The 23,861-nt window shown below is 40.0% G+C and overlaps 2 protein-coding genes across 2 annotated transcripts in view; both read left to right on the forward strand.

Moving 5' to 3' along the window:
* Nucleotides 1-823: 823 nt before the first annotated feature.
* Nucleotides 824-4,360, forward strand: LOC119737068. The gene is made up of 3 exons (XM_038211141.1): nucleotides 824-2,449; nucleotides 2,827-2,994; nucleotides 3,686-4,360. The coding sequence occupies exons 1-3, from the start codon at nucleotides 2,248-2,250 to the stop codon at nucleotides 3,976-3,978; spliced, it is 663 nt and encodes a 220-aa protein (XP_038067069.1). The 5' UTR covers nucleotides 824-2,247; the 3' UTR covers nucleotides 3,979-4,360.
* Nucleotides 4,361-11,727: 7,367 nt separating this feature from the next.
* LOC119737097 (E3 ubiquitin-protein ligase TRAF7-like) overlaps nucleotides 11,728-23,861 on the forward strand; it is a 103,788-nt gene continuing 91,654 nt past the window's right edge. Inside the window, exons 1-3 of the mRNA XM_038211190.1 lie at nucleotides 11,728-11,850; nucleotides 17,789-17,852; nucleotides 19,621-19,715. The gene's annotated coding sequence lies outside the window, so the exon portion shown is untranslated. The remainder of the gene's footprint in view (nucleotides 11,851-17,788; nucleotides 17,853-19,620; nucleotides 19,716-23,861) is intronic.

The raw sequence follows: 23,861 nt of genomic DNA on the forward strand, positions 1-23,861 counted from the left end.
ACCCTATTCTTCATCCTGTTCACTCAAGCATCAAGCTTGTGAGTAACATACAGACAAATTTTTCCTGCTATACTTCGTACCGAAAATAAACGTCTCTTCTGATGGTATCGATGAGCTACTGTCACAGCTGATTCTGATTAAACATAACTTTTTCAACTATTTTAAGTTTCCACAGCAGGACCATGATTGTCGTTGCACATTGTACAGTTAATCTGTTGTAATCTTAACTTAATCCTCTACACTGGCCAGTAGACTTTTGTTGTTCAGCCTGGGCTTGGTGCTGGAATTTAGTTGGCGTGCTTGAGTGCTTTCCAGTATGCGGTAAATGTGGGTGTTGGCTGATATAAGATGGAGCAAAGTGGGTGTGTGTGAGTATTGCTATACATGCTGTTGTTGGGTTAGCACTGTGTTTTGGAGTGCATGCTGACGTAGCCATTTTTGGCAGCTTGTGCCGTCCCTCGGCCATCAGCATAGAAGTTGCAGTTCTGTGAGGTTCTTGGGTGTGGCTCGGACAAGCATAGGTCAGCGTGACAATTGGACAATCGTAAGTTACATTTCCTTTTGTTTTTTCTCCATTATTGCTTGAATTATTGGTTGAGTATTGGTTGTTGTTGCTTGAACAAGCCTTGAAAAATGTGAATATGTTTTCTTTGGAGAAAATACTGGCATCGAGTTGGTCAATTATTTTAATTATAGATGGTCCTTATATGGATGTACCTGAAGTTGATGTACTTGTGATGTACTACTTGGCCCTACTGAAGTTGATGTACTTGTGATGTACTACTTGGCCCTACTGAAGTTGATGTACTTGTGATGTACTACTTGGCCCTACTGAAGTTGATGTACTTGTGATGTACTACATGGCCCTATTAAATGGTGAATTCTGAGGGTTGGTTCCATGACCGCCGACTTACCACGCCATGTCCCTCTGACTGGATTGGTCCATCTCTGACCTAGACGATGAGAGCGGGATACCTACCGCAGATGTGACAAGCCCTATCAGCAAAACTTCAACAGCATATTGATTTAGAATTGTATAATTTCTTAATAATACTTTTTGCACTTTGATCTTCTGATATATTTACGCACATTTTGAGTGTACCATTTCACTTAGAAATTAATAATTTGATGCAACTAATTGCCTGGATATTAAGAGCATTATTTTGTGCATATACTCTTGTGTATTGCTGCACAGGTGCTGTTGTTTAGATGTATAATTTGTGAATATTGTGTATTGATGTATTGATGTAACCTGTGGTGTCCAGCTACATGTAGCAGTGTTCTCTGACTGACGAGGAATGGATATTGTTGAATTGGTTTAGTTTAATATTTGATTGGTTTAGTTTAATATTTGTGAGAAAACCCCAGGAATTGTCATTAGTGCAGATTTATTGATTGAATTGTTAATAGCGTGGATTTATTGCTAGGCACGTACATGTACATATAGAAACTGGATGCCGATATTGACCGTAGATATTTGATTGTAGATATTGAATTGGAAGTTTGAAGCGGTCAGTTGTATTTGCTGTGATCAACGGAAAGTAGATTGCTAGATATTTTAAACAGTGAATTTTCTTACCTGCTATTTAATTCCATTGCATAAACTGAATTGATACTTTGAGGTGGTTTTATATGTACCTATAAGCTGGCTGTTAATACGATTTCATAACGAAGATTGCCCCTTGACATTTCTGAACGTACGATTTTGATGTTGTGTAAATTTGTCAAATAAATTTGTAAGAGTAATTTGTAAATATAAAGGATATAGTTCATTTGTCTTATTGTGAGAGTCCCGGCAAAAATGTGACAGCTACCAATGGCCCTCTGAATTGAAACGTAATGCGTATGCCTGGCGCTGTGAGCATATAAATATCTGTCTGAAACCATTCCGATCAAGTCGCTAAACAATCCAAACCCAGCATTGAATAATATACAAAATAAACAGCGCAGCAGTAGTAGATATTAGCAGCCGAAGTACATAACACGACTGAAGTCTGTCACTGATGTATTTTCATCTGCATTTCGCCACTGACCGGAACTCGGAATTCCAAGTTGATTGCTTTACGGAAACCCAATTAGCGAAACAGAAGGTCAATTATCCTGGGCATTGTTCGTAAAACCGTGAAACCTCTGTAATATTACGATTGGTTGTGAGTTCAACTCTTACGTTTCGTAGCGGCGGCTTCATAACAAACTGCAGATACTGTTCTGGTAGTTCAGTCTTATTCTGCTGACTGACTTCGAGAAATGCGTCCTTTCAGTATTCTTGCTTTGTTCTTACCATTTGGTTTGGGCGTCATCTTCTCTGTGCTGCCTGTACGAGGAGAGATGTGTAGCGCCTTGATCAAAGCTGCAGCCGGCGATAATCTGACCACGCTCCGTCACAAGACATTCTCGGCGTTCAGAAAAGAATGTCGGCTGAACAAAGACCAATTCGATGAGAGCAACTGTAAGTTAGTGATATTTCCCCAAACACTGTATGATGTCTTTAAGTTGAAGTAGCTTTGCCAAAAACTCATCACAATTGAATAGTTTTTAAAGCCCAGAAAAAAAAGTTTGTTTCATTTGCTATTTGTTGTCATAATAGGATACAGCGTTATGCAAAAAAAGTGAAGTTAGACCCAGGCAAAATGGTACAAACTCAACACTAATTGAACATTTGGTAATAGGCATATTGTCCTATCAGCATACTGTTCGTTGCCATTTTGGCAGCTTTTTTTCGATGACTATATAGGCTTGGCACGTCTTGCTAACCTGTATTTAACGTCAGAAGTGCTATGATAGCGACATGATTGAATGATTTCGTTTTGATTCGGTAAAAAACAGCTTGCTCTTTCTCCACCGTGCCTACACAACAAGAGACGGTCACCTTCAAGTTCATCCTGAAGCCACTCAGTATGCCTTTCCGGTTGGACTTCGCTGTGAAGATCGAGAAGGGTGCCGCACTGGCCCTCGCAGAAAACACCACACATGGGTCCATCTTTGCCGATATAAGTAAGTGATTAGTCTCAAACCATAAAATCTGTACAGAAATCCTCTTTATTTAATTGTAAGTGAGGTAGCTGAAGGTGAATCGTTGTGCCCCCTTCTTTACCAGTTTTTCACGGTCTAAATATAATTTGGGTTTTTTTCTTGTCACATTGCCTCCACCGCCGCCGCCACCAACACCACCACCAGGAGTTGAAGATTTGAGATAATACGACTATACTACTAATAATAATAACCGAAATTGGTATCCTTAGGGAGACTTGTGAACAGAATTGTTACCAACTTTTCTGACCCCTTACCCCAATTTTTCTTTATATCCTAGCCCCACACATTTTGGTACTTTTACTAACTGGGTCAAGAGCACTCAATCTAGCCCATTTGCCTCTAAAAAGGGGCTGATGAGGCATTCAGGAGATTTTGATATGTCTCCCAAATTCCACAAGTCTCGCGATGGTTTTACTTCTGACTTTAAAGTCCCTTCTAAATTATAGTACGATAGTATTAATACAACTATTAATCAATATAATAATAACCAGAGGTATAAGTCGGTTCCATGAAGATAACATTGGGTGTAAATATGACAATGAAATAATTGTATCTATCAGAGGTTTACTCGGTTATGGGCGTAAATGCAACAAATATATACTGAGAAAGTTGAAATAACTTTTTATTTAAATATTTTTTGTTTACCAAACAGATATCGGAGGTTTGAAGAATACTCGCTCAGTGATGAGATGCTCATATGCAGGGTGTTCTGAAGTGTTTTCCCAACACTATGAGGCAGGTTTAGTTAACGCTACTGAATACCGCCCCTTCTGGATCGACTACAAAGGGGGTGTGGTCAGGGTCGGAAAAGGAGGACAGGAGGAGGCTTTCTTGGAGTGGGACGCCGGTGCACATCACCAGCGAGTAGTAACTCAAGTACGTATTGGTATCGCTTCACGTTCTATCGCCAACGGAGACTGGGTGTTTTACAAGTTCTGCGAATGAGATTTAATTAGGACCATTCATAACTTGTTTTACTTGAAGATTTGACATGATTAAAGTAAGTGGAAGTAAGTCACTCCATCTAAGCACACAGGGACTGAAAAGTAGAATTAGATTGGTGTACTTCTTGGTTCAAGTATAGACCGCGTTACCTGTTAGGTCATACCAACGGACAACCGACAGGCAATTCACACATTTGAGCATCTGTTGCAGTTTTTTTTTTTTGCCCACGTTAAACGCATTATGTCACCACTTTTACACCATATCAAGAGATACACATGTATTGTAGAAGAGAATTAACACTCTGCTGATATAGTTGGCAACACATCATGACATCATCCAATTTGTAAACAAAAAGTAACATGGTGTCTATACAATACATTTTTGAAAAGTGTGAACGAATTATGTTTTATCTTGCCTATACCTCACCCTTTTACCTATCTTTCAAAGCTTTCTATGACACATTCACCGTAAAGTGCCTTTAATCTGCTGATGACATTTTTGTTATAACACTTTATCATAATGCGCGAATTGGAAGACGGTTCGTGTTTACAATTTGACTGTGATATGAAGGTCCATTCTTATAATACTAGCATTTGTGTCTAAATATTGCCGAAGTTGTCAAGAGTTACATTTGGGAGATTTATTTTGAGCTTTATGAATAGACAGATTTGTTGTTCATGTTGTGTGGTTTATTTGTAACTGAATGAAATTTTTTATTCGAAGGCCTCAGAGCGAAATTAGATGTGCAAGTGGCGACAACTAAGTTGCTGCTGGCATCTTATTTATTATCGGTCACCCCCCTTTGAGCCTTTTCACATCTCCCGTTAACCCTATCAGGTCCGGGGGGCACAATGTGCCCCCCTCCCATATTTTTGCTCATAACTTTTTAACAGTGCAGCCGATCGCCACCAAATTTGGTGACTTTTCATAAATATTATCTAGGGTCCTAATAAAAAAAATCAAGGGGTGGTTCGTTGTTGCCATAGCAACCGTTTGTTTTTACATTGGTTCCCAGTTTTTCACGTAATATTAATTAATAAAGTAAATGTTTAAATATTAATTTCTACACTGTAAAACTAATTGTCTTATTATTATTAGTTTATTTATCAGATAGGTGATTGAGAAGTGTCACGTGACAATCTACAATGCATTATGGGAATTCAAAATGGCCGCCAAAGCCGGCGGCCATTTTGTTTTGTTTTTTCAAATAGGGGAACTTGGTGAAATTCAACTGTGCATTAAGATTTTTTTTTGCATTGGCTTGGGCGTCGCCGGGATTTTTTCTAGAGGGGGGCAAAAAAAAAATGTTGCCAAAAAATGCTTGTATTTCTTTTAGAGGGGGGCAGGGACATTTCCCCCCCCCCCCCAACTCATTAAATTTACACCACTTTGTCTTCGCGCCTCTTTTTTTTTTTTTTTTTTTTTCTTCTTTTTTGGCTTTTCCTGGGGAGGGGGCAATTGCCCCCCTTGGCCCCCCCTCGCGACGCCCATGTGCATTGGCCCGAGATTCAACATGCTATCTTTGTATTTGTTATGTCAATAATCGATAAGGCCGCCAAAGTGGCGGCCATATTGGATTTTCGCTGTCATTGAAACTTTTTGAAATTATATTTGTTTTTAAAAACATATTGTAATTGTTGTCATTGTGTCAAGGCAAACATGTTTCCCAAATTTTATGACATTTGGCCAAAGAAAACGGAAAAATACGGGGAAAAAAAACAATTTTTGATCCAAAATGGGCAAAAATGTCCCCAAAAACGCCCTCTATGGACGATTTTTCTTTTTAAATGTCAACCTGTAGGATTAGGTCAAAGGTTAATTTCTACCAAGTTTTAAAAAAATCGGTCATTTACTTTTGAAAATATAGAGGGAGGCACTATGTCCCCCCCGGTCCCCGTAGGTCCAAAAAAATCCCGGTCCTGATAGGGTTAATGATACGCCTATGTTGATTAAACGTTTATATTTCGATGAACTGTATGCATATTAATAATTTTAATGGTTTGTTTAAGAATTGAATGGCTAATAACGTTAAAGATACAATTCGCAACGTAATTACTGAATAATAAGTTGATACAGCTCTTTTTGACATGGTGATGTAAGACATGATGGTATATATATGGTATATTTTATTCACATTATCACATTGTAACCCGAAGGTCAAATTGCATGATAATTTACAATATTAAAAACATCAAAATCACAGTAAACATGAATTAAACAAATTAAGAAAAACCCATATAGGTTTGTTGAGAATCTAGAAAAATAAAATTAGTACATTGCACATACCTGTAGATTTGTCTGCCTCAAATCTTTGAAAAAAAAATTAAATTAAATTAAATTAAATTAAAAAGCTGCTACTTATTTAGATAACTGGTAAAAGTTAACACGGGCTGTTTTGTTATTTCAAATAGCGAGTAATAATCTTGTGCAGATTTGTGGTGGCTCCAGTAATAAAAGGATTATTAAAAAGCTGTTCACAGAGCAAAATATTCTACTTGTTCAGCAAGCTGATGAAATAGGGTATTGGGCTGTTTTTGAATCGTGATGTCCTGGTGCATAAGTGGGAACAATGATGTGCATTACGCAGGTTGCGGGCGTGAGACTCCCGTCTGGTAGGAGGGAGAAGATCATTTGTACGTTCTGAATTGGCAAATCCTTCGGCAAAGCTGAGACAATGATTCTCCCTCCTATCAGCAAGAGACTCAAGCCCGCAGAACTGCATTGCATCCGCATATGAGGTGTAGCGCTGTGCCACTTGAAATGGTTCAGCATGCACGTTTTTGCAGGTGCTCCAGAGTCTTCTTCTGGGCAGCAGTAATTGAGGAAGACCAAGTAACATCAGCATACTACAAAACCCTCCCCTATCTTTGCAAAGCAGTCAGTCAAAGAAACTGGCCTGAGTTTATCAGCCGTGGGGGGCTTCGTTTTCGGTATTGGCACTACTATGGCCTTTTTCCATTGCTTAGGCACCACGCCCTCTTTGTACGAGCAATTCAACACATCAGTTAAAGGTGAACTCAACTCAAAGGCAAATTCTTTAACAAGCTTGGGAGAAATTCCATCGGGACCAGTTGCTTTGTTGGATTTGACTTTTTTGAGCTCAGTGTACACTTCCCAAGGATAGAGTGATGGTGGAGGCTCCATGGCTGGTAAGTAGGCCTCCCAAGAACATGAGCGCAAGTGATAACTGTAAATTATATGCGTTTCTTGACAACTATATAATGTATGAAAAATATGTCTTGTCGCAAATCATCTTGATATACTGTTTTGAAAATATAGTTTTTTAACGTTAGTTATGATCCGTAGAGCGAAATTGGATGTGAAGATGATGACAACTATAATGTTCTCTTGCTGTTGGCATCTTATTTATTATCAGTCACCACCTTAAAGTCGTGGCCAAGTCGGGTATCGTCACACGACGTGAAGTCCTGGCCAAGTTGGATGCGGCATAGGACTGGACGGAGAAGCACCAGCATCGTCAAGTTCGACCATAGTTATAGGAGCGTCGCCGGAAGACGTGGATGAGCACCCCTCAGACAGTTATTAATTCGTAGTGATGTATACGTTTATGTATTGTTATTATCTCATATGAACAGTTATTATTTAGAATTTCTTTGATTTATGCAAATCTGATGTCTCTGTGAATTTATTGTGCGTCTTGAGTACCATAGTTATTATCGAATCGGCCGGGTTTACCCGTAAATTTGAATAGGTAGACCTGCGACACATAGAAGACAGACTCTAAGGTACTCCGGTGATAACAGACATCTGAAGAAATTAAAGCCCTTAACGAGTAAACTCCGCACAAACCATTTCCGGCCAAAGATGCGCTTTAGAACAGAAGTCCCTATTAGAATTCCTACAACGGAGAGATATGACATTCCTGTTATGAGCGATATCAATCGCAGTGTCTATGAAGCCTGTAAACTGCTGAAAAACATCGATGTGAACAAATCACAGGGGCCCGATGGCATTGCTCCTAAAATTCTGAAAGAAGGCGCTGAGCCACTCGCCCAATCTCTCTGCACGTTATTTAATCTGTCCTTATCCACAGGCGAAGTTCCCGAAGACTGGCGTAAAGCAAATGTCTGTCCAGTCTTTAAAAAGGGTAAAAAAGATGACCCTTCTAACTACAGACCTATTTCCCTTACATCAGTCACAAGCAAATTACTGGAAAGAGTCGTCTCCAATCACCTCACCAAGCATTTGAATGACAAAAACCTCCTCAATGATAATCAACATGGCTTTAGAAAGAAACGCTCCTGTGAGACTCAACTACTTGACGCAATCCATGATTGGAGTAGCACCTTAGAATCTGGCTCCAGCGTTCACATTGCTTTTTTGGATTTTTCCAAGGCCTTCGATACCGTATCACACATTCTCCTTCGTGAGAAACTAAAAAGTTTGTGTCTTGGTGATCGTAACCTGAATTGGATTATGAATTTTCTTAAAGCTAGAACGCAGAGAGTCTTTCTTAATGGTGAATTTTCCAAATGGAGTGTCGTCAAATCAGGTGTCCCCCAAGGGACAATCCTTGGTCCTATTCTTTTTAATTGTTTTATTAACGACATAACTAAGGATGTGCAATCTACTATTAGATTATATGCAGATGACTGCATTGTTTATCGGTCAATTAAGTCTCTAGAAGATTGTAATGTTCTCCAGTATGATTTAAAAGTCTTAGGCGATTGGTCTAAAAAGTGGTTGCTTGATTTCAACATCACCAAGTGCAAAATTATGAAGATGTCGAAAAAATGCAATTCCACTGATTACGTTTACTTTCTACAGGGCCAAAAATTGCAGGAGAAAGATCGTGAAAAATACCTGGGAGTGATGATAAACAAGCAATTAAACTGGAACGACCAGTGTAATGAAGTATGCAATAAGTGCAATAAACTGCCAAATAAAACCACGGCTCTACGAATTACTAATCCGATCTCATCATGACTTTTGTAGCGTGGCTTGGGACCCTTATAGGAGTTCCCACTGTGCCACGCTTGAACGCGTTCAAAAACGTTGTGCCAGAATGGTTTGCAGGGACTGGGAATCTGGATACAATGTCTTACTACAACAGTTATTAGGATGGACGTCACTAGAAAACAGACGAAAGTACTTGAGATTTGTAATGGCCTATAAAATAATGAACAACCTTATTGATGCAGATAGCCTTTGTAAATTCAGTCCCCCTAACAGAATTTCCCGAAATGACCATGCTTTGAAAGTCCAGGTTCCCTTCGCTAAAAATGACTATTTTATGAATTCATATTTTGTTCGCACTGCCAATAATTGGAATGCTACTCCATCCAGGTGATATCGCTCAAAGCGCCTCCTTAAGTATTTGTTAAGTCTTCACTGATGGATTTTCTTTTAATTTAGCCCCAGGTTCCAAAACTGTTTTATCGTTTATTTAACAAAAAAAATTGTGTACCCGTTCTCGTTGTTCACTATTTTATAGTTTATATTTTAACTAATTATATTTCCTAGCTTTTGATTTACACATTTTTATAACATTTGCTGTTTGATTTTTAAATTTAATGTTTAATTCTTTTTTTTAAATTCTTTTGTGGTTTGTATTTTTTGGAAGTATGTTTTAATTCATTTTTACTATATTCTAAAAAATATTTTTTTATTGCATCACCCGATTTTAGTTAGTTTATATATAAATTTCCTGTTCTAATATTTTAACGCGATTGTGGATTTTATATGGGTTATGTAACCTTTTCCACAACCCGCGACAGAAATGTCGAAGAAAATAAATATATAAATATATGTGTCACGTGACGTCATCTGAAATGTGCATACTTTAAAGTCCTATATCTACAGTACTGAAAGTCCGATTGGGTTGAAACTCGGTGTGTCGGTAGGCCGGGATGTGTTAAAGGTAAAAATTAAAGTAAAGTCATGATGACGTCATCATGCGATTTTATATGATTTTTTGAATGTTTGAACCTTTAAGCCATATCTCACGAACGCAACATGCAAAATTCAAAATTCTTTTTGCATTATGTTTGTTAGGTAATAGGTATATGCACACAATTTTGAAAAATGTGTGACGTCATCATGACATCATTAAAAATGCGATTTTTGAAAAAAACATATAAGGGAAAGTCCGATCGTCACGAAACCTGGTGGATAGCTAGATTATGGTACTCATGCAAAAGATCACCACGACGTCATCGGTAGATTTTTTATGATTTTTTAGATATTTACAATTTCATTCCGCTTCCAAAATGTAATACTCTCCTTTCATTGGATTGACTTCAAGCTAAATACAAACCAAAACCACAATGCTAAAATTTGCATTGATAAGTGTTATCAAGAAGACGACATCGTAGGGCATGTGACGTCATCATATGCCAAATCCGAAGTGACGTCATCATGACGCCATCAACTGTTTTTTTTATATTGCATATCTGTTGGCTTTACTACCTCAATATAACTTTTACGAACTTTGAACAAAAAATATAATTTATATGACTGCACATTGGCAAAACAGCATGAAGTCATACAAAAATAATAAGCGGAAAAGCCCTATGTTCTTATTCAAACAGACATAGACCTCTCGTTATCCTTTGTTTAGTATTAAAATATTATTAACAGATTTTAAAAAATTATTTGAAAGTGCAATTTAGTACAAAACCAAATTATAAATTATTATTACTCCGTGGAAAAACCTTGATTTTAAAAGTTCATGAGATCAATGCCTTGCAAAACGTGTGGAAGAATTTGTTTACCGTTTACCTATATTTTTTACCCTATGTTCACATGCATCTCCAAAAGCTGTTAGGGAAGTTTTCGCCGTGAAAAAAAAATGCATATTCATCATCCAAAATTAATGGCTTTGATCTTCTGTGGAGATTGTTGTGAGGACCATGTATGTTATTGTAAGAGGTGGAAAAAGGTGCATGTGTGCTTCATTTACCAAGGGCGTCAATCACTTTTCAAAAGTGGGGGGGGGGGGGGGACATTCGTTAACGTTACTAATGTGAGCGCGATGCGCGAAGCCTAACGGCGTGGGGTTCGGGGCCCGCTTAACCCTAAACGCTAAAGGGGCCGGGTTATTTTGACCATCTCTCAGCCGGGGGGGGGGGGGGCGGATTCCCCTAAGATCTCGGCCATCGAGTGACGAAAAATTTTGAAACTCGGTACATGCATAGAGCAACTCATCATGAACATTCCCTAGAAACTTCATGACTATTGGTCAAAGGGTTGTGGAATTATGGCTAATTAATTAATCATATGTACGAATGGTAATTCTGCTCTGTGTAATTGACGTCATTTTTATGGGAAAATTCAGTTTTCACGGCGCAGATTCCGCCCCGGCCCTTTTAGGGTTAAGGGCCCCGAAAAAAATTGGATTCTAGACGCTCTGTGGTGCGACCTGAGGCAATTTCTGACAACTTTTAAATAACGAATTTTTGAGCAAAAGATCATAATTTAACCATCATTTTTAGAGTAATTGAATCAGCTATTCGGAGCTAAAGAATCATATATATAGGCTACCTTTTTTGGAGGGGACGAAAAAAGGGGGGACAAACGATATCATATCTACCCCCCCCCCCCCCCCCCCCCCCCCCCCCACACACACCGATTGACGCCCATGTCATTCACGGTATTAATATTTAGGCCGCCTACTAAAATCGAAAAACACTCTCCGGACACATGAACTACACTATATTTTGTACATGGTTGTTTCAATTTAAGACCGGTCACATGGTGTCAAACAATGGTTTTCATTAGTCTGAAACCGCATCGTAAATTGTATTACCCTCGGTAGGAGAATTGCACGGTACCAGACTATTCGGAAATCGACGGAATTTACAGCTGCACGCTGACTGTCACTGTGTCAGCGGCACATCAAGGGCGAATGATGTAAGTAAAATTAATACGTTAAATTACTATCAAAATCGTCTTGTCTTTTCGTGTAAGGCCCGTCTTTATGTTTAAGTTTAAAATGTGTAATTCACAGACATATTTACGGAAAATGCTCAGTACTCGATCGCCACTTTTTTCAATTAATTTTCTACCATGCCAAAAGTAACTTACATCTCCTCCACTTTCCATGCTTTCCCTCCTCTCTACTCTCACCCTCTCCTTTCCTTAATTTCTCTTTATTAATCAGTCAGTTACTTCACCCAGATTCGAACCACGGATGCTTGCTTGATACACGAGACTCTTAACCGCTAGGCCGCGCACGATCGCTGTTGCAATGATCAATCTTTGGACGTATTTGACATGTTTGAAGTATCCATTGAAATAACTAAATATATTCAGCCACTTCAATCAGTTTTGACCGGCTGCTTCAACTTAGTTCTGCACGATGTGTGCATCCAAAATGTGCTCTAAAAACACATTTTGCCTATTTTTTTCCGCATTTACACAGCTTCCTGGATTCCTCTTGGTTGAAACCACAAGGTGAGGTGAAAATTGATATGTTTGGCGGCAGTTAAGTGGCGATCGAGTATGGACATTTCCCTAGTTACGTTTTAGCTCAAAAGTGAGGTTGATGGATTGATCGTCATGATCAACATGATCAAGTTTTATGCACAAACATGACAAACAATAGAAACATGACAAACTCAGAAACTAGCCATGCATGATGCTAGACCCGTGAACGTGGCTTGTAAACTACAAGCCACGTTCACGGGTCTACGCCACGTTCACGGGTCTAGCCCCATTTTTGATGCTAGCCCCACCATGACTTGTCATGCTTGTGTAGTGTCAGTCATTGGCAGTGTGGCGTCGGTATTGCTGCGCTGTACTGTAAGCTTTGCCTTGCCTTTGGCCACACATTAATACGCAAACCAATCTACTGAGGAGATTGTCTGGCGCACGAAACTGCACATAGGCCTACGGTTTATTCTATGATGTCTCACTCAGCTTTCGCCCTCTGGGGTAATTAGGTTTAAAAATTGAAGCTAAGTGTATCAAATTTTTTCGAGAAATTTAACATCAGGCATTTTTTTAGTGCATATGCACACGTAAAATGTCTGTCAATGGCAGCCATTTTGAATCTAAGAAGCGATGACCCCAAATCTGAGACGTTGTGTTTATGCAATAGATCTCATTCAGGCATGCGGCTGTTTCTCGTACAATGGATTCGCTCAGACTGTATGGTTTGGCGCTAGTACATGACTAGTAGTAATCGGTTGAGAGATTACAATACAAGAAACAGCCGTCGCATTGCAACTGGTGCGCCTGAGCGACAAGATCGATTTGCATAAACGACACGACGTCACATCTTCGGAATCATTGCTTCATTCAAATTGGCTGCCATCGACAGACGTTTTACGTGTGCATATAGACTTCAGAAAGATGCCTAAATTTGTCCAAAAACGTTCACGGTACATTGTGGTGATCGCTATACCTATGGTATCTCTATTGTCATGTTGCATTTTGTTGTCGTCATCATCATTTTACCCCCAAATTTCCCTCAACAATTCAAAACTCTGCCCTCTATCATGTCTATCTGACAAACCTACATGTTGTTAATGTCGCCAACTAGTTCGGTGAGTCAAATAAATTAAAAGTGGATTTTTTTCTCTTTTGTTAGGGGACCAGGCCCGTAAGTACACAATAACCCAGTAACACTCACTAAAATTAGACCCACTAACTGGGTCACTAAACTTCTTTCTATTGAGTATTGGAGTACATGTACATGTAGTTAGCTCGACATAGCAATCAATGTCAGGATCTTTGGCACATTGCAACAAGAATATCAACCAAATGGTTCTTGGACTTTATTTCCCCTTAAGAACAATCCTCCGAAGCCACGAATTACAAAGAACTAGAAAATGAAATGTGAAAAGTAGGCTTTGATTAAAAACATCAAATTAAATGAATCTATTAAAGAACAAATGAGAAAAAATCCCAAAGTTTGGCACATGTGGATTCGATATCGATAGACGTTCCATAAAATTGTACCCATGGAGGTTAGGATTGTAGCGCAAGAAATCACTCAAACCCCAAAGCATTAACCCTCCTCAATCCTCCAAAATCCTCCTGCCGGTTTGGGATGATTTTAAAGGATTGAGGATGAATGGCAAATTGCTTTTTTGTATCGCTTTTTTGTGGAGGATGCATTACATCAAGCCAGTAGGCCATATCTTGCATTGGTTATGTTCAGCCTAACTCTACTGAGTGGAGCGCTGGTACTTCGGTACCCTCCGTACTAGCGCTCCACCGAATAGACATACTGTACTTTGACTACACATTTAGATCCCTGACACATGGTGTGCATTTTTCTGCATACCCTCGAGGACAAAAAGCCCCCAAAAAACTGGTAAAGAGAACACAAATGAGAAAGACAGTTACCCTGGATAGATCCACACATTCATGACATTCCATAAGACCCAAATTGTTCCAAACAAGCGGTAATTTTAAAAAACAGAAGAAAATATTCTGATAAACTTTCTGCTGAGTTGTGCCATCCATTTCTTGGCTAATCGTTAAGCGCATGCGTGACTTCACTCTTGAAGAAAAACAGGTCACGCTGAATCAACGACTGTTTCGTGTACCGATATGTGCCCTGCGCCAAAAGCCCATACTGTCATACAGCGCGGGGCACATATCGGTACACAAAACAGTCGTTGATTCAGCGCGACTTGTTTTTCCTTCAAGAGTGAAGTCACGCACGCGCTCAATGATCAATCAGCTCAGCCAAGAAATGGATGGCACAACTCGGCAGACACATTTAATTGCGAGCGGTAAGTTTATCAGAATATGTTGTTCTTTTTTCAAAATTACCGCTTGTTTGGTAACTGTTTATCTCATTTGTGTTCTCTTTACCAGTTTTTTTGGGCATTTTGTCCTCGAGGATATGCAGAAAAATGCATACCGTGTGTCAGGGATCTAAATCTGTAGTCAAAGTATGCCTATTTGGCAGATTGAAGGATTGAGGCAGTGGTCACCCTCCACAGACTAAATTAAAAAAAAAACGGATTATTTTGGAGGATTGAGGCTGAATCCAATTTTTCTTGGTGGCAATTGGAGGGTTTTGAGGATTGAGGTTGCATCCTAGTCAGAGGGCCTAGGGAGTTCGGTACAAAAAGTACATGTTCATGACTTCATGTACAAATCCACATGGACCTACTGGTACATGTAACTCTTCAGGGGCCAAAAATTGCCCCGGTTGAGTTCCCCACCCCGCTGCTCAACATACTGAAGCAATGAGTATACATGTCAAGGTACTTGACAACTTCGTGGCACACCCAACAGCCTAGCCACACATGTACATATTTCACCATCAAGTCAAAAACCCATCCATTATGCAGGATCACTGTGAACACGCTTACTTGTACATTTTGTACACGGGCAGAAACACTAAGCAGACGCCTTCTAAAAAAACCCTGCTACAATTACATGGTCCAGGCTTAGTTCCTGTAGTCCCGCCCATTTTTGTACCAGGCCCACGCTAATGAAGTCCAAACCAACATACATTAGGCTACCCTCTTGGGCCTAACCCATACATCATGTTGATATTCACCAGGGTTGGAGTTGAAGTGTGATCGCTCATTTTGTTTCCATGTTTTAAGAAACTTTATATGACATGCACTTTTGAAAGAGGAAAGTGACCTTTCAAGTGTGAGAATGCTTTCCAAAGCAGAGTTAGGTAATTCAGGAAGATTAAATGACACGAAAATCAAGTAAACGTCAGGCCATACATTGCATTGCTCTCGTTACATACAGTATATAATTGAAATTAGAAATTTGATGGCCCGTAGAACATTTGCATTTTTCCGGAAGCGCATACATGTGGTCTACTGATTCAAGGAGAAAATATTGCGCTAAGTGACGATACATAAAGAGCTATGGTATCAAATACTACAAGTATGTAAAATCATTCCCCAAAATGGTATCTACAGGTGGTTTAAGAAAGTGGGCCCACGGGCACATATTATACACGTGTGCATTATCATGTTCAAGACTTAAAACAAGTTTTTTTTTCTGTTTGCTCAAAAATAAAGTATGCACTGAGCTGAAATTTGAACAAGTTAGTTGTTACACACCCTTCTTAAAAGTTTGAGTAATTTTGTTGTTTTAAACTGAAAAAAACACCTTATGCACACAAAATATGTACATTTACCTTAAAAGGCATTCTTGACTGAAAGTTTAATTTTTGACATCAGCATTTTTAAAATATAAAAACCACTCCAAATTTGAGTACATGTATGTACATCTTCAGAATATCAAAATTTCATACAACTATTGTTTCCCATTTTTAGAGGAGAAATACATCCATTTATGGTTTTTATATTTCATTAAAAAGCAAGACCACACTAACTTTGAAGGGCTCCCTCTTTTGTTTTTACTCTACAACTGACTCTAAGGTCTGGCAAGTCTAAGGACTTTAGTGAATTCTTTCGCTTTTGCCAGCCCTTGCCCATGTGGGCGTAGGTTTGTCCTGTTATTTTTATTCTTGTTTCATCTATGTCCCTTTCAAGTAGTGGATTATTCTTCATTTTGTACTGTAAGTGTTTTTTATTATTAAGGGAATAAACATGTATTTGGGAGGTATTATAACACTCTGTTTAAGACTGGTTGGAGTCTGGATGGGTGATAATTACCCAAGGCAAAGCTGAGGGTAATTATCAGCATTCCAGACTCCAACTGGTCTTAAACAGAGTGTTTAATACCGACCAAGCACATACCGGTATTTATTCCCATTGTACATTTTGTACCTTTTCAGTAAAAAAATCCAAATCTTTTTTGTCCAAAAATCATCATTTTTTAATGGGAGTCCAAATTTCATGTGACACTGGAAAAGACCAGCCACGTGACGGGCTCTCGACCAATAGGAATGGGTAAACTGTATTAAGTATCATTTATGATTTGAAATAAGGATTGAAAGCAAATCCAGTTCCACAATTTTGATGCATTGCATGTGCCAAATCATGTTGTCATTGTTTCTGTTCAGGTTCTTTATTGATTTGAGTTTAAATTTTTAGTGTTTTTTATGTTATCACACACACAATATGCTACAAAAGCAATTTGCACTTTCTAACATGCTTATCACCTTACAAATTGTGTCTATAGCCATGTTCACATTGGACCTATTTTGGTTAAACTATAAACGGAGACTGTTGTCTTTCCGAGAACTGTTGTCAATCAAATCAAATTTGTTTATATTGTTATATTTAATTCTTCTTTAAATTAACGTGGTAGCTCAAACAACGGAATCCTCTGGTCTACCATGGGGCCCAGTGAAGAGAAGACAGTTTTAGATGTGGGAGGAAAACCCTAGAAAAATATTCTGAGGAAAACCCACGGAATCAAGTAAGGACTGCTCAAAAGCCAATCCACGTATTGTTCAGGCAGGAATCGAACCTGTGTACATGCAACAGCTGTGGAAGGTTAGGAAAGTATCGGTACTGCTACACCAACCTGTCAATACTGACAGCCGGTAAACTAAAAAGAACCCAAATTGTTGAACGTTGACTGTTGATTGTTAGTTTTACTGAGTCAACTGGGTTACCATGGTTACCGAAGAATGTACGGTACATCTCTAACATGTCTAAAAAGTCCTGTGCGGACAGCCTCTGTTATGAAAAATAACATTGTGATCACACGACTTGCTTGTGGGTCGCCCGTACAGTGACCTTTGTAATTTACATGTGAAGGACTTCATACATACGTATGGTAGGGTACATGAGATTCTACCGTATTTCTGCTGTGCTCTGCATGTGTTTTCCCCTATGAATGCATATTTGTACACCATCTTTTCTCTTTGGTTACATTTTTACCAAAAGGAAAACACTTGGGAAGGCACCTGTAGTTCAGTAACTTAGTTTCCCTTTGTTTTTCTGTTTAGATAATGACCAGCAGAACTCCATTGCAGCACAACAGTTTACGCAGGATGTCTGTAACAGTTTGAGGTATGGTGGCAACAGGTGGATGAAAGCAGTAAATCATTGCTCAGGGACATGTGCCTGCCATTGCAACTGCCATAGCACTCTTTTTCCTACTTTTACCACAGAGACTAGTGGTTGAGATGACAATGGGGGGGGGGGGGGTATATGGTTTACAGTTGTTGCAGAAGCCATGTGCAAGCGACTAGTCTGTTACTCCCTATACCACCCAAGCCACCCAAATTGTATACATTCATCACAAGCAGTAAATACAGTGTAGAACAGTGTGATCATCAAGCTAAATACCCTCGATGCTGATTGGTCAATCCATGGCAACAAACCATGCTACATTATCCCATGTAGCATGGTCCTCACTGCACTTCGCATTTTACTCTATTTTACAAACTGTTCATGATGTGCACGCCATTCCAGTTACATGCACGTGTAATAGGAAAACCACTGCACAGTGCACGGTGCATATTCCATCTTAACCATGTCTAGGCCAAAAAACAAAAAAAAAATCGGTCTCTGGTCAGCGCGCGTGTCGGTAGCTCCAACAGCGCCCTCTATTTCCGCACCACCTCAATTTGTTTTACCAAAGAGCACCAAGGAATGGGAAATTGCACCAAGGCAAATGATCGAAAGCACCAAGGCAAATTATGGAGGACACCAATGTACATAAGGACACCAAAAAAGCAAAATAGTACCCCACCTTGTCCATGTTGTCTGTACAATCCAAGCTTGAAGAAAAAAAAAAAAAAAAGAAAAAAAAAAAGCCACATCGCCGCGTCAATTCCGGAACTTTTGTCTGACCAGAGACCGAATATTTATTTTTTTTGGCTTGATGTGCATCAAGTTTGCTTGATATCCTGCGTATTGCGCTATTCCAAGGGATGCGAGCGACAGTTTTGCTGTATTGTTCGTGTAAAGTGTGCTCGTTCCATAGCTCCGTGGCTCGTTCCGACTGTACTGTGCGCCAAGTTTGCTTGAAGATAAATTCATTATCACGCGAGCACGAGTGGAACACAGAATAATGTAGTGCGCCTGTGTCCCACATACCACATGGTATGTGGGACACAGACGCACTACATTATTCCGTGTTCCACTCGCGCTCGCGGGATAACTAATATGTCTGCGTCCAACATACATCCCTTCGGCATTTGGCATGTGGGACACAAACACACTTCATTATTCCGTGTTCCAGTTGCGCTTGTAGGTAATAACATAATTATAGCTAATAACATAGTGCTTGTAGGACAAAACTTTTAATTATCTTGATACAACTGAGACAACACGCACCAATCACAAACGTGCTTCTAAAGAGTTGAAAACATAGTTAATTACTTGTGCAACGTACAAGTACAACGTTAAACTCAACGTTAAACTCAGAAGAAAACTTGCGGCATACTTGAAGAAGTGGTTCCACCTCAAAATGTCTCAAAGCGCTTCCCACGTTTATTTCCCTGTTCATCAGGCCATGAAATCAATTTTCTGCAGCAGCTCGATATCAGTGTAATCAGTTTTCTACCCTTTCAGGATACTCCTGGGAGGGGAGAGTACAATTAATTGTAGGAAAGTGTCTTGCCAAAGATCACAAGCACTGTATTCTCTGTTTTGGTTCAAACCAACGTACCATGAGTCGAACACCATAACCATTGGATCATGGTGCTCCACATACATGAACCGGTAGGGTATCTCAAAGATTAGAAATAGAATGAGTTTACACTAACAGTACGTACATGAACCATACTTCCTGTGTATTGAAAGTTTTCTTCTTCTTTGTCTTCTTCTGCAGATTCTCTGTGCAGTGCCTACGGTACTTCCTCTGTTTGATTGAAACAATTCAGGATGATGTCATGAATCAGTGAACAAACCAAGACAGTTTAACAGGTATAACATGTATGCATTTCTGCTGCTTTAAATCAGGCTTTTTTGTCAATCTGGTTTGTGTTTGTTGTCTTTTAGTACCTGTTATATAATATGGATCAAAAGGTAGCGTACAAATTGGACAAATATGCTAAAGCATCTTTCCAAAGGATATTTTGAGAATTGTTTTCTTCTAATTCCTGCGAAGGTATTAAAAATGAACAGCTCAGTATAATTGCGCTGACTAAAATATGAACTGACAACTTTCTCTTTTAATTAATAGTAGGCCGCGTTCAATTCTTTGTCTTTGGACTCTCAATGGGGGGGACCACACTGCATCTGCGTCCTCGGCGCGTGTATGACGTAAGGAACACACAACTTATTTCATTCTGAGTGTGCATGCACTAGTAGCATCTACCTGTGAGCATCGGGCGCCGTTGGCAATGTGTTCGAAAGTTCCTCCCAAGTGGTCAACCCAACTCTCCCTTGTAATCATCAAGGGGGTACCTGCACTTGTGCACGGATTGCATTGCTGTTGTCTAGATTTTGACACTTACTTACATGTATACATGTACATGTACATGTGATCTCTTGAACATACATGTAGAACTGGCAATCTTCCCACTGAGGTACCGGTACAGTGTACTCAGTCTTAGGCCAAAAAAAAAAAATACTCGGTCTCTGGTCAGTGCGCGTCGATTTTAATCATGTGCGTCAACCTTTTTTTTTCTTCAAATTAACACGGAAGCTACAACAGCGCCCTCTATTGCTGCGCCTCCTCAAATTGTTGTACCAAGGAGCACCAAGGAATGGGGAAATTGCACCAAGGCAAATGATAAAGGGCACCAAGGCAAATTATGGAGGACACCAATGTATAATGAGGACACAAAAAAGCAAAATAGTACCCACCTTGTCTGTACAATACAAGCTTGAAGAAAAAAAAGCCACCCCCCCCCCAAAAAAAGCGTCGCCGCATCCATTCCGGAACTTCGGTCTGACCAGAGACCGACTGATTTTTTTTTTTGGCCTTACATGTAGATTGGTGATGTCCTGACACGGGGCAAGATTGCTGTAGTACGGCTCTGGTGTGGTGTTCGCCTCCATTCCAGGAGTTTTCCCAAAATTCAACAGAGTTTTGGAAAATAAGCCAAACTCAAATTCACATGAGTAGCAACATGAGAAATGCATACATATGCAGTGTGATGTAATGAGTCAGTCCTCCGTTGGGGGGTTGTCCCGTCCAATTAGAATACGGTGATGGATGTCTGAAGTTCTGGTGAGATTCCAGCCGTCACATTTCACGATCCCAGAGCTTCAAACACAATGGACAAGAAACGTCTCGTCTTTGATTGTTTGCCACAGTCAGAGGAAACGTTGGTTTGACTCACTCAGAACATTCCCCGCTCTCTTTACCGTCCTCACATATCTCATGTTTTCCCCCGCGTCCAAATGGGTCACAGTTTGACAAACAAAGGAAGACACAAATGTGGATCAAGTTGCTGAAATGCCTGACTGATTCATCATGGAATTAACTGTTCCGTGAATTGAAACAATATGGCCAGTCATGCAGTGTCATGTTCAGTGGCAGGGAGACAGAAGAGACTAACTCATTGTTTCACTAGTAATGCTATGTCTTGTTTAGGGGGCTTTTTGGATCCAAGTAGTTGCAAACAGCATAGTAGATTGATCCACTAAGCGCCAACCCACTGCGCATTAGGGCAACCCACTGCGCGTATGGGCAACCATTTGTACATAAAAATCCCATGGTGAAATATATTTACCGGTAAGTCATTAAGAGATAGGGTACAATGGGATGTACACGTATACGGTATGTAGCCTTGCAAAAAGAGGTTCAAAGTGCTCGTTGATGGTGTGAGAAATTGCATTATAAAAAATACATATGGGGGAAAAAGGTAGCTGCTTTGCAGTCCCATTCTTGTCAAACATGGTCATTGGCTCTCCACTGAGGGTGGTGTGCAGCTTACTTGTACATGTATGAGAGCCAGGGGAAAGCCAACCTCCTTCCCATGGTGTCAAGCAGTACGCTCCCACCACTACCAGCACTCTCGCCCTGGTATTGGCTCCATGCGCCAACCAAAGAGGGCGCTTTATTACCTCTTGAGAGAGCCCCATGGACGGGACACACTATGTGTGCGTACTGTACTGGTTCCCGCGCGAAGTATGTACGGCGTATTATTTATTTCTCTTGAATGTGCCAAAGCTAAGCCACAGTGTCTGCGCGTTCAGTCCTGATGATTTGAGGCGTGCGATTGCATCACCACGCCATCGCATGCCTGAAAGCTTCCTCAGAAGTGCTAATAATCGCACGCCTGAATCCCTCTGTACCGCATACCTCGCCATTGATTTACGGCATAATTAAACTTAATTAATATACATAATTTGTGAAAAAAAACGTATGTTGGTGAAGAGAAAATGGCTTTACTGTAAAGCAAGATGAATAAAAAAAACCTGATTGTTAAGTCCCCGCTTGGACCACAGAATCACACGCTAGAAAAATCACACATTTAGAAAAATCACACGCATACAAAAATCCAGGTGTGCTTTTTTCCACACGCCTTTGATTTTCAAATCAGAAGGACTGCGCGTTTGAGCGTCAGGCGTTGTCGGCGCGCGCGTGAATGCGTTGAATTTATCTTTCGATGGTCTCCAAGACTAATCCCCACCCCCCATAATTATGGATACATTCGTCCACAATGGACGGACCAGGAACCAGTCTCAGTGCCCCCCCCCCCCCCCCGCCCAATTCTCCTTTTCTGGCCGTTGCATGGGTACTTGTGCACAGAGCCCATTGGATCATTTGCCTGTTTGCATGATCAAAAATCTTGCACAGTATACGCAAATTAGGAATAGTCTGGTGCCTGTCTGTGCTTTAATTCAGTGTTTGTTCTTGCATGCAGTGTCTGGGGTAAAAACACAATCAATTCGTCGGGTGTGAGATCCAAAAACACAATTTTCTTCAAAGTTAAAATGTTACAATCTTATCCAGCCAATAATGCAGTATCACATTAGATATGAAGCAAAATGGAAACAGGGATTTTTTTGTGAGGTGGAGTAGATGGAATAATTCACATTGAACGTTAAAATGCGCAACACACATTGAAAATAACAACACCAAGTACACAGTATACTTTTACATCCATTACTTGCTATTGCTGTATTGAATCAGGATACAGGAAGCAAAGTCCCCACCCAGGGGTTACTATTGGAAACGAGGTTGAAAAGAAAGTAACCCTTGGGGACGAGGTTAAGGGAAAACTTGTTGGCCCGCAATTTTAGAAGCTAAATAAAATAAATCAACCAGGTATACCGTCATAATGTAATTTAGCTGTGCTCCGCCCATGAGCATATTCAAATGAGAGCTTTGCTAGTTGAAGCCGCGCTAGTTGAGCTTGGCAAGTGTAGTATTCAGGATCAGCCTACCAGGGTTTGTCGCATCGCTGGTTAAAATAACACATGCATCATAATGCATGCAGCTGGGAGCTTTCTTAGATGTCTTCTCTTTAAATAACGGGGATACTGTACGGTCCGTACATGTAAGTTCCCCCAGAATCAGGATACTTTTTTGTATTTTTAGAGCCATGTTGATACTTATTACATGTATAAGCACGGTTTGAAATTGACTAATTTTGCGTGGTTACAGATATACGGCCAAAACCTCTGGACTCCCTACCTCTTGCCATGATCTTAAAATTCTTCAAAGCCATTGGATTCAAATTGGATGATCCGAGAATTCATGGTCATTTTGATGAACTGAGTGATAGCATGCACGCATGTTCAGTGTTGCCATGTTGTTTGGAGCGGGATTGGCCATTGCCTGACTTTGTCTGGTACCGCGGTATTAACAGTGATAATGCGTGGACACTTATCCCGTTGTGTGGAGCGGGATTGGAACTATGCTTTGCCCGTGCATAACGGCGGGCCGTCTGGCATTGTCTGGTCGCATCGCGGTGTTTGCTCAGCGCGCGCCTTGACAATGCGAAGGTCGGGGGAGGGGGTCGTAACTTTTTGGTTATGAGTGGTAAAAACCGGATTAAAAAATCAAGTTGTTGTTTATTTAATGGGGATTCCTATGATATTAAGCATTTTGATAGGTTTTGAAAATAAGATTTATAAACATGCTAAAAGTAAATGATGTAAATCTTACAGAAT

The sequence above is a fragment of the Patiria miniata genome, unplaced genomic scaffold, assembly GCF_015706575.1.
Source record: "Patiria miniata isolate m_02_andy unplaced genomic scaffold, ASM1570657v1 HiC_scaffold_3, whole genome shotgun sequence".
Lineage (NCBI taxonomy): Eukaryota > Metazoa > Echinodermata > Asteroidea > Valvatida > Asterinidae > Patiria > Patiria miniata.

Excerpts from the sequence above, each read along its gene's own strand:
- LOC119737068 (XM_038211141.1), top strand. The coding sequence starts at position 2,248 with ATGCGTCCTTTCAGTATTCTTGCTTTGTTCTTACCATTTGGTTTGGGC. Across the intron at positions 2,450-2,826 it reads CCAATTCGATGAGAGCAACT|CTTGCTCTTTCTCCACCGTG; the intron begins GTAAGTTAGTGA and ends GGTAAAAAACAG. Across the intron at positions 2,995-3,685 it reads GTCCATCTTTGCCGATATAA|ATATCGGAGGTTTGAAGAAT; the intron begins GTAAGTGATTAG and ends TTTACCAAACAG.